The 17,076-nt window shown below is 46.8% G+C and overlaps 1 protein-coding gene across 7 annotated transcripts in view; it reads left to right on the top strand.

The window, feature by feature from the left end:
* The window catches only part of PIK3CD (phosphatidylinositol-4,5-bisphosphate 3-kinase catalytic subunit delta), a 55,832-nt gene that overhangs the window by 35,194 nt on the left and 3,562 nt on the right, over nucleotides 1-17,076 (top strand). For 4 of the 7 annotated variants that reach the window (XM_076356110.1, XM_076356109.1, XM_076356107.1 and 1 more), the window contains 19 exons: nucleotides 33-106; nucleotides 477-640; nucleotides 2,099-2,327; nucleotides 2,730-2,959; nucleotides 3,810-3,989; nucleotides 4,645-4,794; nucleotides 5,117-5,206; nucleotides 6,459-6,680; nucleotides 9,818-9,914; nucleotides 10,318-10,448; nucleotides 11,397-11,456; nucleotides 11,659-11,826; nucleotides 12,644-12,765; nucleotides 12,916-13,059; nucleotides 13,750-13,849; nucleotides 14,731-14,909; nucleotides 15,129-15,238; nucleotides 15,881-15,959; nucleotides 16,214-16,381. In XM_076356110.1, coding sequence (XP_076212225.1) covers nucleotides 500-640; nucleotides 2,099-2,327; nucleotides 2,730-2,959; nucleotides 3,810-3,989; nucleotides 4,645-4,794; nucleotides 5,117-5,206; nucleotides 6,459-6,680; nucleotides 9,818-9,914; nucleotides 10,318-10,448; nucleotides 11,397-11,456; nucleotides 11,659-11,826; nucleotides 12,644-12,765; nucleotides 12,916-13,059; nucleotides 13,750-13,849; nucleotides 14,731-14,909; nucleotides 15,129-15,238; nucleotides 15,881-15,959; nucleotides 16,214-16,381 — 2,600 coding nt within the window. In that variant the 5' untranslated portion in view covers nucleotides 33-106; nucleotides 477-499. The remainder of the gene's footprint in view (nucleotides 1-32; nucleotides 107-476; nucleotides 641-2,098; nucleotides 2,328-2,729; nucleotides 2,960-3,809; nucleotides 3,990-4,644; nucleotides 4,795-5,116; nucleotides 5,207-6,458; nucleotides 6,681-9,817; nucleotides 9,915-10,317; nucleotides 10,449-11,396; nucleotides 11,457-11,658; nucleotides 11,827-12,643; nucleotides 12,766-12,915; nucleotides 13,060-13,749; nucleotides 13,850-14,730; nucleotides 14,910-15,128; nucleotides 15,239-15,880; nucleotides 15,960-16,213; nucleotides 16,382-17,076) is intronic. The other 3 variants (XM_076356113.1, XM_076356112.1, XM_076356111.1) reach the window with 3 other exon arrangements.

Genomic DNA, 17,076 nt, shown 5'->3' with positions numbered 1-17,076 from the left:
GAACCACCAACACCTCTTTCTCCCTCTTGCAGACTGGAACTGAGCTCTGGAAAAACAAAGTGGAGCTTGGAGCATGTGGCCTGAGGATTGCCTTACAAAGCCAGGGGTAGGGATTCATTGTTTCTGTTGGCTGCTTGGTCGTAAATGAGCAATCGGGACAAGTGCCTTCATTCTCAAGTGAAGATAATTCTTTAATTTCTTTGTTAAATACAGATGTAGATGTTAATCCCAGTCTAGAAAAGATTAAGAAAGGGTTGCATTGAAATAGAAGCAATTTCTGTAGCAAGAATGTCTCTGTGGCTTAAAGGCACTGGACTGGAAATTTGACGAAGGTGCATATTTTCCTGAGCTATGAGGATATGCTAACCTTCCTTTCTTTGGGTCCCTTTGCACATTAACTTCCTACAGAGCCCAGCACAGATCTCAGGAGATATTATGTAGTCAACAGCAACAGACTTTTTTCCCTTTTCTTGCAGGTGGTAGCTAAGAAGTGAGCAGGATGCCCCCAGGCATTTACTGCCCTATGGAATTCTGGTCCAAGGGGGAAAACCAAAACATCCAGGTGGACTTTCTGCTGCCCACAGGCATATACTTAAACCTCTCTGTGTCCTGCAATGCCAGCTTGGGCACCATCAAGCAGGTAACAGCCTTGATCCACAGTCTTATCTGCAATTCCTGGAACAAGGAGTCTGTTGGGGAGCACCTGGGGAAATGTGTTGGGTCTTAACTCAGTGCAAGTTGGGTTTCTTCTGCATTGCTTTGAGGCAGTTCCTTGTGACTCACTACGAGAGCCCCTCCTTTGTGACAGCCTCTGCAACCCACTAAACCCACGTCTAGCCGCTGAGACTGCCAGCAACAGGGTGCTGGTGGTGGTGCCAGTGGTGTCCAGCTCGATTCTCTGGGTACTTGTCCAACCTTGGGATGAGAATTAGAGTAACTATGGAGGGAGGGCAGACTTCAGCTGGCCACGCAGGGCTCGTGGACTGTGTGTTCAATTACTGCTCACCTGACCCAACCAGTCCCCATGGATTTTTCATTATGAAAGCTCTTGTGTGTGCATATGCAAGTACGAGAAGTCACCCCAAATAGTCAAATAGACATGCTGGACTGATTCAGAGTATTCAGGCTGCCAGCCCAGCCTTCTCTTGCCTCACTGAAAATTGGGAATGGGAATGATAGAAAGGATTTTTCTTAGTGCTTCATTTGAGGAATAAAATGCTGTAGTGAAACAACGTGTAAATGAAATGTAGCTGCTTCCTTGTTTCCCTGGGTAGGAAGCAGGGGTAGGGGAGAGTGAAGGAAAAGAGTGGAAAAGGTTTTCTCTGCAGCAGCAACCTGGCCTAGGTGAGTCACAAGGGACAGAAGCACAAGTTTTCTCACGCTGCAATTTTCAGGTTAAAAAAACCCCAAACCCAACCAAAAAAACCTGTAAGTAGAGCTGATTGGTTCCAGCTGTAAGGTTACAAGTCTGAGTTTTACAGCCAGCAGGCATGCTGGGTCAGACCAGAGGCCCATCTACTGCGGAGTTTTGTCTCCTATAGCAGGCGCTTAGGATGAGAGTGAAGAAATGGAATACCAACAGTCATGTGGAAGTGCCATCCACTGGGAGCAAAGGATCTCTGGGAACTGGATAGTGTTGAGAAGACTTCAGAAAAGTTCTTGGCTCTTGTCACAGATTTCATGTTACTGGGGGCAAGTTATTTATCCCAATTTTGCTTCCAGTGGGAGTAATACCTCTATTTCACAAGGCTAGCAGTCAGCAGGTACTTACTGTGAGGTGTCCAGGTGGGGGTTATTTAAATACTCAGGTTGAGGGATTTACTTTGCCTGAAACAAATGGCAAGCATGAAAAAAGGAAGTCAGTTAAAGGCACTTGCAAATAAATCTACCCAGCAGTTCAGCATGAGTTGAAGCCACCAGACTTGGCTGAAAAGCAGCCTGTGATTGCAGGTCCAGGAATGCTGTGAGAAGGTTTGGCTGTGCATTCCCTTTGCTAAATGGCGTATCTCGGGGGAGTGAGGTTGTGGGGTGACAGTAAGAGGAAGACGAGGTTCTGGCAGCGCAGTGGTGGTTTCACCCTGCTGTTGTTCTGGCCCAGGTGGTGTGGAAGCATGCTCAGTATGAGCCGCTGTACCATATGCTCAGCGATCCCGAGGCCTATGTCTTCACGTGCATCAACCAGACAGCAGAACAGCAAGAGTTGGAGGACGAGCAACGGCGGCTTTGTGACATCCAGCCCTTCCTACCGGTACTGCGGCTCGTGGCTCGAGAAGGCGACAGAGTCAAGAAGGTTATTAACTCCCAGATCAGCCTGCTCATTGGGAAAGGTCAGTTCCCCCATCACTGGTCTCGCCAGGAGTGTGGCAGGGGTGTTGGCTGTAGGTGAAACATGCTTCTGTCCCAGACAGCCTTGCTACGTATGGAATAGTAGTATGCAGGAGATGAAATTAGCAGGTTTGGTCTCTGGTGGATCTGGCAAGGGAACAGTGTGTGTGCAGACCCAAGAAGGGTGATCTTTCCTGCTGGCAGAGGGCTATAGTAATGGAGTCGGTGCAATTATACGTAGTAAATAAGCGATTATTAGTAGCTTGGCTGACTCTTCTCCTTTTGGCCAAATATTAAGCATGTGTTTAGGAAGACGGTTTCACAGACGCTTGATTTGTCAAAGGCTGACTTCCCCCATTGGGTGCCGATGCTTATTTTGTCTTTCTCTCTTACTCTCCACTTAGGTTTGCATGAGTTCGACTCTGTGCAGGATCCAGAGGTGAATGATTTCCGCACCAAAATGTGCCAGTTCTGTGAGGAGAGAGCAGCAAAGCGGCAGCAGCTCAGCTGGGCAGCTTGGATGGAGTACAACTTTCCCTTGCAGCTGGAGCCCATGGCCAAAGGCCTTGGGACTGGCCCTCTACATACCCCCACCAAGAACATTTTTGTCAACGTCAAGTTTCAGTCTGGCGGGGTAAAGCACAAACTTTTCTGTGACAATGTTTAACTGGTTTGTGCTTTCCCTTTGGGAACCTTTGGGCGTTTGGAGACAGAATAATGCGTGCGTGGACAGTGTTTCCATGTGTTCAGTGTTCATCTTCATTCTCCAGATTCCTTTGCCCGTGGAGATGGTTGGGAGGGAGACTCTGAGCCTCCAACCAAGGGAGCTGTTCCCCTTCCTGAACATGCGTTAGGTGTACTGGTTAGCTGGTAGCTGAGGTTGCTGCATGCACACGTGGTGGAAAGCTTTTTGGTTTGGGATAGGAGAGGAACACAGAACCCAATATATGCCTTTCCTTTTGAAGCCCAAGAGTCTGCTCAGCTCATGCTCAGCATACACTGCTTGCAGGCGTCGGTCTGTGTTGCCCATGGGCCCCTGTTCTTGCCTGCTACCCTTGCTTAATGTTATTTTTGCATGTTGTGCCTGGGCATGAAGCAGGAGCCACCCCCATGGGAGAAGGGCCTTCCAGAATAGCGTGTTTGAGCACAGTGACCCTAGCCACCCTCTGCCTTGCTGGTGCAATGACAGTGGGAAGATTTTTAACAACTAGCAACCACATGAACTGGTGATTCTGCTTAAACTGGACTTGAAGTTCCCGATTTCCAGCCTTGCACTTGCGCTGCTGAAACATGCTCCTGCCCAGTTTGGCAAACATCCCTACTTATTTGCTAATGTGTGTGTGTGGGTAATTCTGCCTTCCTATCCTTCTTATTGTCAGCAACAGGAATGTTGTTACCTATCCGCTGAGCTACTGCTGCTCCTTGTGCTGATTTCGGCCCTTTGCTGGTATTTGACAGTGTATGCTGTGTTGTTGGGATTGCAGGAGAGCTTCACTTTCCAGATCTCCCCAAAGGAGTTCCCCATCACATTGATGAGCTATGCTATCAAGAAGCAGGCTACTGTCTTCCGCCATGAGACAGTGGAGAACCCGGAGGACTACACCCTGCAGGTGAATGGGAAATGTGAATACCTCTATGGGAACTACCCCCTGTACCAGTTCCAGGTGAGCCTTTTGTCTTGCTTTATCAATGAGTCTGTTCCCATATGGCGTCCTCTTGCTGGGAGGGTGGATGGAGCCGTGTTATCCTCCATCAAGGAGGCAGTGCTTTTTACAGGAATGCAACACATCAGTGGCAGGACCTGGATGCTACTTAGGGCAAGGGATAGTTCTAGCAACCTAACAGATCCTTACGGTTTTGGAGGCTGGTGATCTAAGCCCATCCCTGGGTACCAAGTGCTGTGTAAATACATTTATAGATTATGGTTCTGGAAATGTCTGTTTGCTTGCATGGTGGGCTGGGGGTTCTCTTCCTGAAAGTTGGGCAGGTAATCCTGTATCCTGTGTTCCCCTGGCAGGGCAAACTGCTGTTGGGAGTGCTGAATCCTTCTCAGTGTTTTCCCTTAATGCAGCCATTTGAGTCAGTTGATGAAATGCCAGCTATAAAAGGCACTTCATATTCTCAGTTCTGGCAACATGAGTCCAGTGAGTTGCAGGTTTATAAAGCAAGAGAAGATAAATTAAAACTGAATTTTGATTGTTGCTGTGTCCTTTCCTTACTCCTTCCGCCTGTTTCTGCTTCAGCCAGTTCTCATTTGCTTGACTGCTCTTGCCTGCCTGGCTCCGTTTCATCCATGCTGACTCTGTCCTCTCTTTGCAGTATATTCGCAGCTGCCTGCACCGAGGCCTAACGCCCCACCTCACCATGGTACACTCCTCCACTATCATTGCTATGAGAGATGAGCAAACCAACTGTATTGCCAGCCCCCCAAAGATGGCTGCCAAGCCTCCCCCGCTCCCTAAGAAAAAGGTAAAAGGGGATAGTGACCCACTGGGGTCACCCTCAACTCGTCCATTGATGGAGATGCCGATCTTGTCTGGGAACAGCAGCTGGTTCTCCCTGCCTCTCTCAAGGCAGGTTCCTAGCCAGGGTCTAAGAGCTGGGAATTTCCAGGCAGCCTTCCAGCTCCCTCCACAACTTCCCTGGTTGTCACAGACTTCATGCTGCCCACCTGTGATGCAATGCTCTTTTCTGTTGGAGCAAAAAGCATGTGATGAGGGATGAGGTCTGGCGCTGGCTTGAGAAGTCTTTGTTACGTCTAGTTCTGATCGGAACCCTTTTCTCTTTCTAGCCAAACTATGGTTCTCTCTGGTCCTTAGAGCAGTCTTTCTACATTGAGCTGGTGCAAGGCAGCAAGGTCAACGCAGATGAGAGAATGAAGGTAGGTACTGACTCAGTTTGGGGTTTTGGTTTTGTGTTTTGGCTTTCCCAGTAGCATCTGTCTCGTTTGTGTGGTGAGGAAAGCAGGGGCCGACAGCTTGATCTCACGTGATCCTCCATTATGCTTCATTCAGCCTTTGGGCAGTTTCTAAACTGCAGCATAACAGGAAGGGGAAGGGAACTTGCTAGCCAGCAGCCCAGCAACGGAGCAATGCATTCTTAGAAGCACCCCCTGCAAAAGTTTCTGAGTAGCAAACAGAGCTGCTGCCCTGTGGTGATACAGCTTGACAGCGGCGTGGAGGGGCAGGGAAGTCTGCAAAAAGCAGAGGAGGGGAAATTCAGCTCTGAGAAGAGAGAATGATGGGAGAGGTGGTTTAAGACAGAAAGCATGGTGCAGCAATGCCCGGGGATTTGCAAGGTGTTTGCCATGAAGGGGCAGCGGCCGAATGAGGAGAAGGGGAACGGCTGCCCTTTGGGAAAGGAAGAAAACAGGGCAAGAGTATATCACATATAAAGGTGTTCTGCAGGGCAAGGCTTTATAAAGAAACAGGCAATGAAATAGTTATTTCTTCTGCCCAGTGCCCCATCACTTGCAGGGAGCTCCTCCTGGGGAGGACTCCTGTGATTCAGACTAGCCAGCAATACTGTAACGAGAGGTCAAGCTGGGGATGAGCTTGGCTTATCAGCTGTAAAGCGATCTGGCAGACTGCAAGAGCAGTGCAGATTTGCAGGTAAATGTGCACCCGGAGACAGCTCGCCATTGGCACTGCACTGCAGGCCTATTTTGGGGCTCAGCTGTTTGCACGTGCCCTTCTCCTGTGATGTGGATTTGCCTCCTCTTTGGGATAAGCACTTGCCCAGCTCTTGGCGTCTGCCCTGCTTTTTCAGCGTGACAGGTTCCTGAGCTTCTGCAGCATCTCGGTGGGCAGGGTTTGGTGAATATTGATATTGCCTGGCTTTACAGGATGAAACCTGTAATGCTCTTACCAATGGATTACCCAAGCATTTTGCAATGATTAAGCAGCTCTTGCAAGCCCGCATGAAGTAAAAAGATAACAGTGCCCTTACTGAAATTGAGTAAAGAGGAAGATTAAGGAACTTAATGTCTCAGTGAATCGGGAAAGAGACAGGAGTAGGGCATCCTGTTCAGGGGAGTGGATGCCCTGTCCCATTCCTCTTCTAATCATGTGTCTTCAGCAAACAGGTCAAGTCCCTGTGGATTCACGGTATTCTCTTATTTCTCCTTCCCTCAGCTGGTGGTGCAGGCAGGTCTCTTTCATGGCAATGAGATGCTGTGCAAGACAGTGTCAAGCTCTGAAGTGAACGTATGCTCAGAGCCAGTGTGGAAGCAGAGGCTGGATTTTGATATTAACATCTGTGATCTTCCCCGTATGGCACGGCTTTGCTTTGCCCTCTATGCTGTCATCGAGAAGGCGAAGAAGGCACGTTCCACCAAGAAGAAGTCCAAGAAAGCTGTAAGTAAAGCCAGTGTGGGGCTGAGCCAGGCTTGCCGGTGCTGGGGGGCACAGGACACCATTCTGAACCAAATGCCCTTTGCTTTCAGAAGAAGACTTTATTAATAAAAGAGCTTACAGAATGATGGCCAGTAACTTCTTCAACAGGAACAGGAAACTGAGGCGTGGCTGCCTGTAGGAAAGGTTTTTTAAATGTAATTTCTTGTCCAGAAAGACCATTAAGAAACATACCCAGCATCTGAATGCACATAAGGAGGAATCATTTGTGTTAGTGTCACTGTTTTGCTGTTCCGCAACTTCCTTGTTTTGTAGTTGAGGTTAAACCATCTTCTATGTTGCATCTTCTTTCTAGTAAGGTCTTTCATGCAAATCCCCCATGGAGCAAATTAACAGCTAAGGAGGGGGAAGAAAATGAGGAATGTAAACACTGGTTACAGCAAAGCTTTAGGTGAGGTAAATGAAAGTGCAGAATCTTCAAGGTTACTGTTCAGATGCCGCAAACTGAGGATGGAAAGTGTTAAATCACTTTGGAAGCTTTTGTTTTGAGCTTCTGAATCTCAGAAATGTAGTGATATTTCTCACTTTCCTCACCACTATTCCAAAACTTCTAGCCCATTAATAATTCAGTAACTAAAAGTAGATCTAAGTGCAGTCTGTAATTGAATTGCTAGTTTCCCAGTGTTGTAACTTAAGCACGATGCCTCTAGCTCTTTGCATATGGTTTTCTTTATGAGCAACAAATGCATTTGTTCCTCTGCAAATTATCGTTTCTGCAGCCATAAAAACACCGTTACCATGCTTTAAAGAGGGGATTAGTCATGCCATCTTTACTAGAGTGCAGAGAAATGAGGGACTGATAAATGTGATCACAGACGATTTTAGTCTCAGTCCTGCTAGCTCCTTGTCACTGCTGGGAGGTTCACTGAGCTTTGTTGTGTTGACATCAATAGGGTTCTCAGGGTTACAGTCCATTAATGTCTGGGGAGCAACAGGCAACCCACGAGTCCTGCTTGTGTGGACCAATTTCTGGGTTGGAGACTTCAGACTGGAAACATTTTGAGGCCAGGACCAGGATCAACCTTTTTATTGTTGGCTTTTTACTTAAAAATAGCCAAACTCCAACTCCTGCTGGAGGTTTTTGTTGAACAGAATATCTGATTCATCCACAGGCCGCATTTTTGTGGTCACACTGGAACAATTTTCAGTTTTGAAGCAGTCAGAAGGAAATCTTGCTCTTCTGATTGACAAAACAAAACCAGCCCGGTTAGCTGAGCTGTTAAGAGGATCTTGTTCATAGGTACTGGGGAAAGGTTGGATGCATTCTGGTGAGCTCTTAACATAAAATCACAGTATTTGCTGGATCTGAGCTCTGCAGAAATGGATTTTTCCACATGGTTGGCTGCAGCTCTGAGTAAGGTGCCCAGATCTGATTTAAAATAATTGGTAAGAGGAGGTTACAGTCAGAGTGCACCCTGGTTTTTGGTTTTGATTAATAATCTTTTTGCTTGCTTTGCTTACAGTACTCGGAGTTTAATTACATGCACGTTGTTTGTCTATGTAGACTGTCCAGAGCAGATAGGTGGGACTAAATAATTTACTACCACAAAAACAGGCATGCTTGCAGACTGACTGGGATGAGTCAGAGGGTTAATGTCACCCAGAGGGTTGGCTTTCAGTGTTTCTGTAAGTCATGCAGGAGATATTTCTGTCCTTACAATGCTGAATCGTTGCTTTGCTGGACCTTATCCACCAAAAAGCTTGCCTTGCGTTTTGGCAGGCTCTGCACTGTGGTTTGATGTCATTTACTCTGTTAGAAAAGGTTATTGCTGGTGGTGGTGTTTTGTTTGGCTTTTTCCTATGATCTAGAAGCTGATGTCTCAAATGGGATTTTATTGAAGATACTTAGTCTAATCAAATCACAACTCAAAGGTTTGTGAGAGGCCGCTTGGAAGCGATTCATTTTGTCGCATTAGGGGGAAATGCTGACTTTGCTACCTCCACCAAGTCCTTTGGTGTACGTTCGGGGTAAGCCCGATACATTAGAATGTCTCAGTGGAACAAGAAGATGTCTCACTGTGGTTCTCTTCAAATATTACACTGTTTGTGGGTGCGTCTCACTGGAATTTTGCCTCGCAACCTCTTTGCAAGTCAGTTTCTTAAGCGTTTGCTTAAGCCTTGGTGTTTTCTGAGCAGCTGAGTGAAATGCTGGTGTTGCTGAAACTGTTACATGAAGTAAACTGTTCCATTTGGGCAGCCTGACTGCAGGAAATCTTAGGTCACTTGTGGAATGTCTGTCTGCTCTGGTGGCGGGGAACTGGGTTAGAGCAGGGAGACGGGTTCTCCTTCTTGGCCACGTCCCAGTCGCTTTACTTGCTGGAGTCTCCCACCTCCAAAAAGAGCCTGGCTTGTGTGACTGGGTTGGGCTTGTGGGTTTTATTTTGGGGGGTGTGAGGGGGGGATTGGCAGCGTAAAGTTTGATTTCTAGAGATAGTGTTTATTATTGTACAAAGGAGCCAAGCCTTTTCTTCCCATTATCAGATATATCTAGCATTCTTTGCCTCGTTTTCTGAAGTCACGCTAACTCTGTGTTCGCTGTTTCAAAATTAAGGTTCTTCTCCCTCCCTTCAAACTGTGAAATAGATGAAGTATATATGTCATAGCTCCTTCAAATATCAAGTGTAGAGTTGCAAGGCCTTACTGGAAACTTAGAGATTCTTCAGCTATGCAAAATATTGGGTGATGAAGTTTTTAGACGTATTTGTGGGGGGAGTGTTTGGTGCCATTCAGCACTACACAAAAGACCCCAGGTTTTGGCAAATATCTGAATTTGATGCCATCTTGTACTCTGATTTTAGAACTTAAAAGGTAAGCAGGCAGGCATGGCTACCTGGGGTGGTATATTCTTTACAGCAGCTCTTTGGTGATGGGGTGCCTGCGTACTCTTGAATAGGAAGTTACCTGCCTGTAGCATTCTGTGTAGCAATTTGCAGACTTGGAAAAGATCAAGATTACGTAACTTCTTATTCCTGGCTGTTGTGAGGGGTTTGCTTTGCATGGGGATATCTCACTTCTTCTCTTACCTTCATCCAGCTTTTGCAGTTACGGCACCCAAATGAGCTTCTTTCTTTGCTTTGCAGGACTGCCCAATTGCCTGGGTGAATGTCATGCTCTTTGACTATAAGGACCAGCTGAAAACAGGGGAGTGCTGCTTGCACATGTGGTCCTCCTTTCCAGGTATGTCCGGAGGCAGAGCTACTGTATTGTTCTGTGTCTTTAGCCTCCACCGCAATGACAGGAGGTGCCCTGCACCCTGCACTGCTGTCCACGAGGTTGTAGGAGGGGCCATAATAGTTCAGACTAGCAGACCCAGTACGATTACTGGTCTATATTGTGATGGCAGCTAGAGCCCTGCCAAGATGAAGGCCTTGTTTTGCTTGGCATTGCACGTATGATGTAAGAGGTTGCTGCTGTCCTAAAGATGTCACGTATGCTTTGCTTGTGAGAGGTCAGGAAAATGAAGTGAGCTGCTAGGGCCAGGCAATGTCCGGTGAAAGAGCTGGAAGCAGTCTGTGCTCTGCTTTCTGGACCAAAGCTTCAGAAGATTAGGGTTCATGGGTTTATGTACTTTGCTTTTCAGATGAGAAAGGGGAACTTCTAAACCCCATGGGCACGGTACAATGCAACCCCAACACAGAAAGTGCAGCAGCCTTGGTCATCTGCTTCCCCAGCGTTGCATCGCATCCTGTGTATTACCCGTCATTTGAGCAGGTAGGGGACACGGACGCTTTTTTGGGGAGGCACAGAAATTCCCTGGCTTTGCTGGTGCAGGAGCATACAGCGTCACTGTCTCTTGGGCAGCTGTCGACAGGGACTGGGTACAAGCAAACTTGATGAATAAGATATTAACTGAAAATTTGACTTTTTCTCTTAACTAATGCACCTTTGAGTGAATACTTTTCCAAGCTGTGAATTCCTGTGAATTACTGAAGTAAAGCTGCTCTCATAGATGAGCATTTGTTTAAAAAATGGGTTTAACTGAGCCGCCTTTAAACTGCAGGCAGCATTAGGCTTTATAGGAAGGAAGAGGAGTAAAAGGGGAAATGAGTGAAAGTAGACAGCTCCCTCCCTTTCAGCGCAGAGTGATAACATGCCGTGTGGTCTGGGGATTTTCCATCTGTCACTGCAACTGGCCAAACACTTAAAGTGGAAGAAGAAATGTGCCTGTTACAGGAAGGAAAGGAGATCTGCCCTGCCAGGGACATATCCACATGCTCCCCCGTGGTGCGTGCTCTGGCTCAGAAGCTTTAGCGGATTGTGCCAGTGTGCAAGGTGGCTTGGGCAGCGCTGTCTGCTTGGCAAACGCACGCCAGTTCTAAGAATCTGGAATGGCTCGTGTTAGCCTGGAGCTCGGTGACGCAGGGCCCCCGTTCACGAACTGTGTGGGTGTGCAGATGTGCCCTTTTGCGGGGAAGGACTCCTCCCTTCATTCTTGTTACTACCAGGGAAGGGGCTCTGTGGGCAGTTTAGGTTACACCTCTGAGCAGAGGGGTCCTGCTGAGCACATTACCCACACTTGGGCTGTGAGAGGTGTGATTCCCCTCTCCAGAGGCGGCAAGTGACTGACCTCTAATGCAGCATAAATGCCTGAAGTGATGGTGAGCTAGAAGTACAGAGGAAATGAGGAGCCTTTCTCAGGCTCTTTTATTTCTGTCCCAGCTGCTGGAGTTGGGGAGGAATGGAGAACAACCCCGCGCTGCACCAGAAGATCCTGAGGAGGTGAGTCTTCTGGCATCAGTTTTTCAGCTATGTGCAAGCCTGGTTTCATAGATCAAGGTATATGTTTCCACCTTACCCCCAACCAGCTTTTTTCACCAAACTGGGTCATGCCCCAGTCCTACAGGGTCTCTCTGGGCTGAGCAAGTCCCCCGGGTTGAGACTGAGCCCTGTGTATGCTCTTTCCTGTGATTCCCATGAGCAGAAGCTGCAACTGAAGGAGATACTGGAGCGGAGGAGCCACACTGAACTATATGAGCATGAGAAAGACCTGGTGTGGAAGATGAGATACGATATCCGTGACCAGTACCCGCAAGCTTTGGCAAAGCTGCTTATCATCACCAAATGGAACAAGCATGAAGACGTTGCCCAGGTGAGGATGTTGGGGTTGGCAGCCGAGGCTCTCTTTTTGATCCGTCTTTCAGTGTCTACATTCCTGTGTTGTGTTTGGGAGGCCAGCTTGGCAGGGGATGTTTCACAGTGCCCCTGTGCAGGTAGGTTTGGCATCAATGAGGCTGAGGAAGATTTTCTGTTCTCAACCAGTCACTGCGAACATATGCCGAGTGGTACCCAGGTGAGTTGAGGTTTGGCTCTTCTGGGCTCCGTTTGGTTCTGTGCGCTGTCCCAGACTCATTACTGACCAACAAGGTCTTGCTTATTCCCTCTAGAAACAGGAGGCAAGAAAAAATCTGTTTAATTCACGGCAGAAATAGGATCTCGATTGGATATTCTTAACTGATAGTGAGAGACCAGCACAAGCTACCTCAGGGCGTCAGTGAATCTCTTCCACTGAGAACGTCAGACATCAGTTAGGGATGGTCTCTGTGCTGCTCATCCCTCCTTACTTCAAGAGTTTTGATGACCTTCTAAAAGGTCCCTTTCTAGTCTACATTATTAGGCTGCAGAGAAGTGCTTTTCCCAAAGAGCTTATTCCACTAATTGTGGTACGGCAAATGTAACCCTGCCGTGGACTTGGATGGTTCCTCCTGTCAGCCTTCCTAGAAAGTTTAGACTGATGGTTTTTGACCCGGTGTCTGCAAACTTGCTCTGAGGCATCTATAAATAGTGACTAAGATAGAGGGTACCCCCCACAAAGGAGCTGCTCCTCCATCGGTAGAATGTTAGATTTTTATCCATTGTTGTAAAAATCTTGTTCCTTTTTTTGCTATTTTTTTTTCCTGCCCTTACAGATGATTTCCCTGCTTCAGACCTGGCCAGAATTGCCTGTCCTGAATGCCTTGGAGCTGCTGGATTTTAGCTTTCCTGACCGTTATGTTGGTTCCTTTGCTATCAACTCATTAAAGAAGCTGACGTAAGTGTTTGCAAGGGATACGCAGAGCCCCTTTCTCGTTATGTTTAGGGCTGCTGAGGGGGACTGTGAACAAGGCTGACGGTCTGGTCTTTATGGATTTTGCAAGTACACTTGTTGCAGTAAAGATAAGGTTTTCCTTTCTGTCCGCAGAGATCATGAATTGTTCCAATACCTGCTACAGCTTGTCCAGGTGCTTAAGTATGAATCCTACTTAGACTGTGAATTAACCAAGTTCCTGCTGGACAGGGCGTTATCCAATCGCAAGATCGGCCACTTCCTCTTCTGGCATCTGAGGTAAAGAGCAAATGTTTTAGGCTTTTTCTCAGTAATCAGGTGAAACCGGCATTTACTGGTTTCCTCGTTGCTCTGCGAAGTGAGACGGCAAGCGTGTCTGTATGTATAGATGGCAGGGTATTTATTTGAAGGCTACTGGCTGTCCTTTAGCTAGTGTCTTTCATCAAAGCGTTGGTGGGATTTCCTCGCTGTGATTACCAAAACCCAGGAGCTGCTGCTTTTTACTTGGGAGACTGAATAGGTATTATTCCAGGAGGACACAAAATCTTTGTTTGTTATTTTTTTCTTTTGTTGCTGTGGTGGTGTTTGGATTAGGTTCTGTCTTCAGAATTTATATACGTACACATGCCTGTGAGTTGAAATTTATTTGGACGGCCACGGCCACCTGCCAGTTCTGTGCCATAGGCTCTGAACTGTCCTTGCTCCTTAAGTAATGTTCTCAAAGGAGTGGTTACCAATTTAGTCACCCAGGAAGATGTCTCATCACTTCAAGCAATGGGTTTTCCACATCACCTTCTGGGGTGGGTTCATTTTTTTTTCCCTCCCCAGTACATAGAAAGAATCTAAACAGCAGCTAATATTCTGCACCCTCCTCTCCCCGCCCCGCCCCCCCTTGTACTGGCATGAATGGGAGAATTAGTCACTCGCTGCAGTGAGTCAGAATTGCTTTAACCTCCCTTCTTCCCCTAGGTCAGAAATGCATGTTCCTGCAGTTGCCTTGAGGTTTGGCCTGATCCTGGAAGCATACTGCAGAGGCAGCACCCACCATATGAAAGTTTTGATGAAACAGGTAAAAATTGCTTTTAGCCATAAGGCTGACTTCCCTCTTGCTTGGAGCTGGTTCTCAGCTGGTAGCTTTTCCAACTTAATGTTATCAGTAATGCAAAAAAAAGCCTTTCAACTGCTGTATTGGTTTTGGCATATCCTATTAAGAGCCTGGAGTTCCCCATCACATGTGACTTTGCTCATCGCTTACTCACCCGCACATGTCCCAAACTACACTATGTGTCTAGAGTGGTTTGAAATGTTCAAAGACCACTGCTGTTACTAGATGAGTTGAATGAGTTACCGTGTAGTAGGAGCTGATCACAATTGGCTGTCTGATTCGGAGCAGTGCACTCTTTCCTTCAGTTGCTGTGTGGAGGTAATCCTGCTATTTACCCACTCTCTGAAACTTCTCTATTATCTGTCAAGGATCACTGTACCTAATGCAGAAGTGAGGGACTCATGTTATACAGCAAGTCGTATCTAAGATGTGCCCACAAACCAGTGCTGCTTCTCTTTTCAAGACTGAGTGGCACTTTTGCATAACCAGAACTCCCCAAAAGCATTGAAGGGCAGGGGCTATAGGTCTCCTCCTCCCTTTTCTAGCCAGTGCACCTCACTTCCTCCTTCAGTGCTTGATAATGTGCGTTATTCCTGGTATTTAGGACTGCAGTCATTACCTTGCAATGCATTTGTGCCCAGCAGAATATCCATAATTGATTATGGATCTCCCTCAAGCAGATACTACTAAATTTGTTTTGTTGCAATGTGTGAAATTGCCACATGTTGGAGAGAAGGTACGAGATACAACCAAGGTTCACATTTCACAGTAGATTTTAATAGTTCTTAAACTTCCTCCAGGAATTTCCTATTTGTTAACCCTGTTCCATCCCTCCCTTTTTTCAGGGAGAAGCACTCAATAAGATGAAAGCTCTGAATGACTTTGTTAAAGTGAGTTCTCAGAAGGCCACCAAGCCTCAAACCAAGGAGATGATGCATGTGTGCATGAAGCAGGAAACTTATCTTGAAGCACTTTCCCACCTCCAGTCCCCCCTGAACCCCAACATTATCCTCGCTGAAGTTTGGTAAGGAAGATTGCTGTGTTTCTCAATTAGTGCCGCAGGCTTTGTTCAGCAGTAGAGCCAGGCTTCTGGTTACCCCAAGGTCCTCTTTTCTCAGGGAAGTCACAGTCAGTATGTTAGCATTTGTGGATGCTTGTGGATGTTTGTTGAATTGGCAGCTTTGGTGCCCACTTTTTTAATAGATGATGGAAGCTCTGATGGTAATATTTTTGTTTCCTCTAGTGTGGATCAATGCACCTTTATGGACTCCAAAATGAAACCTTTATGGATTGTGTTTAATAATGAAGAGAGAGGTGGAGGTGGAGTGGGTATTATTTTTAAAAATGGAGATGGTAAGTCTTTAAAAGATATGTTTTTATAGGCGTAATAGTCTCAAATATTTATTGTGGTGAGTGGGCCTAAATATGGACCATGAAGATGTTGTATAAATGAGGACCGTCAACATGTTTAGTAATCTGGAGATATAATAAACTCTGCTCTGTATTTCACTTGCTGCCCTCTTCGTTAAGATTTTAGCACAGTAGTAGCTGGATACCCTTGCACAGTAAAAAGGAAACTGATGTGAGGTCTGAAAGGGCTGCACCAGTCCAAGCTTCGTAGGGTTGGAGGGGCTGCTGCTCACTATCGTGTCCAGGCAGATGTTTTCTAAAGTGCTACGTTGACTGCTACGGGAAGAGCTTTGGCAAAGTGAGAGAGAGAGAGAGAGATCTCCCACCTATAACAAATATACCTCCATTAGTATAATCATGTCTGAGTTAAGGTATCTAGTACGGTGGCTTTACACTATTACTGCACTAGTAAACATTGCTCTGTGCTGACATTCTTTACTAGCTAGACCTAGCAAGTGACAAACACGGCATAGGCCCCTCCAGCAGCCTGCTTCAGGGGCAGAACAAGTGCCACTTGCAAGAGCACAAGAGGAGGGGAGAATGGGAGGTACTTAGGACCCTTTTTTCCTTTGTAACGCTGCACAGATCTTCGTCAGGACATGCTGACTCTGCAGATGATCCAGTTGATGGACATCCTGTGGAAGCAGGAGGGCCTGGACCTGAGGTGAGTAATGTGCACGCAGCTGTCCTACTGCAGTGATAAATCACGTGTGGTGAGGCCATTTTGTCTGCAAGCTTATTTTGTCCCCGATGGGTCTGTCTAGTATTCTATGAGCAGCTAGTCAGGTTTTGTGGTACTGAGGAGTAGAAATACAGAGTAGGTATGGAGTAGATACGGCAGACAAGGGAAAGGTTAAAAGTCAACGCAACCCAGTTCTGGGCAAGATTTCAGTGGAAGGGTTTCTTTCATCTCTGCAGGATGACCCCTTATGGCTGCCTCTCCACAGGAGACAAGACTGGACTGATAGAAGTAGTCATGCATTCAGACACCATTGCCAACATCCAGCTGAACAAGAGCAACATGGTGGCCACTGCAGCCTTCAACAAGGATGCACTGCTGAACTGGCTAAAATCCAAGAACCCAGGGTAAGTGGGCTTACCTTTTGCTCAGTGCTGCTTTACTGCTTCCTTCCATCTGGAGGCATTTCTTCTGCTTTACTCCATTTTTTTCCTTCAGTTATGCATATTTCCAAGCTGTCCCACAAGTATCTATGGCTGCTTCACTGCCTGGCACACTGGAAGCATCATGTGGATCTGTATGGGTCTTGAGCAGAAATGGAGGCATCTGGGTTACTGTTTGCAAGCTTTTTTGATCTTTGATAGCTTAAGGTAGCACTGTCCACAGGCTGGATCCAAACCTTGATCTTCCCGTCGGTCCCGTTACTTTCTCCAGAGATAGACAGCATGGCAGCAGCTGGAAAAGGGGCAGAAGGAGTAATGCCAAAACTGGGAGGTGAAAAAAGAAAGCAGCACAAAAGCTGTGTAGCTTGGGGTTTTATTAGATACAGACACAGACAGCAGCAATATATCGGCAGCGCTACTCTGATGTAGCGGGGCACCAAATTACAGGGAACCAACAGGAGTCATTCTAGGAGCCCACTTCGTCTTTTGGATCTGTGGAGATCTAGAAATGAGTTAATTTAGTTGAGACTAAACCATTTTCATTGAATTGTGGACACCATCTTATCTGGACCTCTCCAGTTACAGACAGTTGTTATTACAGCTAGTTTTTGTAAAACACGGATGGGAGTACTGCCTCTGGAGAGCGCTAAAGAAATTCA

This window comes from Aptenodytes patagonicus, chromosome 19 (genome assembly GCF_965638725.1).
Source record: "Aptenodytes patagonicus chromosome 19, bAptPat1.pri.cur, whole genome shotgun sequence".
Taxonomy (NCBI): Eukaryota; Metazoa; Chordata; class Aves; order Sphenisciformes; family Spheniscidae; genus Aptenodytes; species Aptenodytes patagonicus.
The sequence above is the reverse complement of the archived record's forward strand: the minus strand, read 5'-3'. Positions and strand labels throughout refer to the sequence as shown.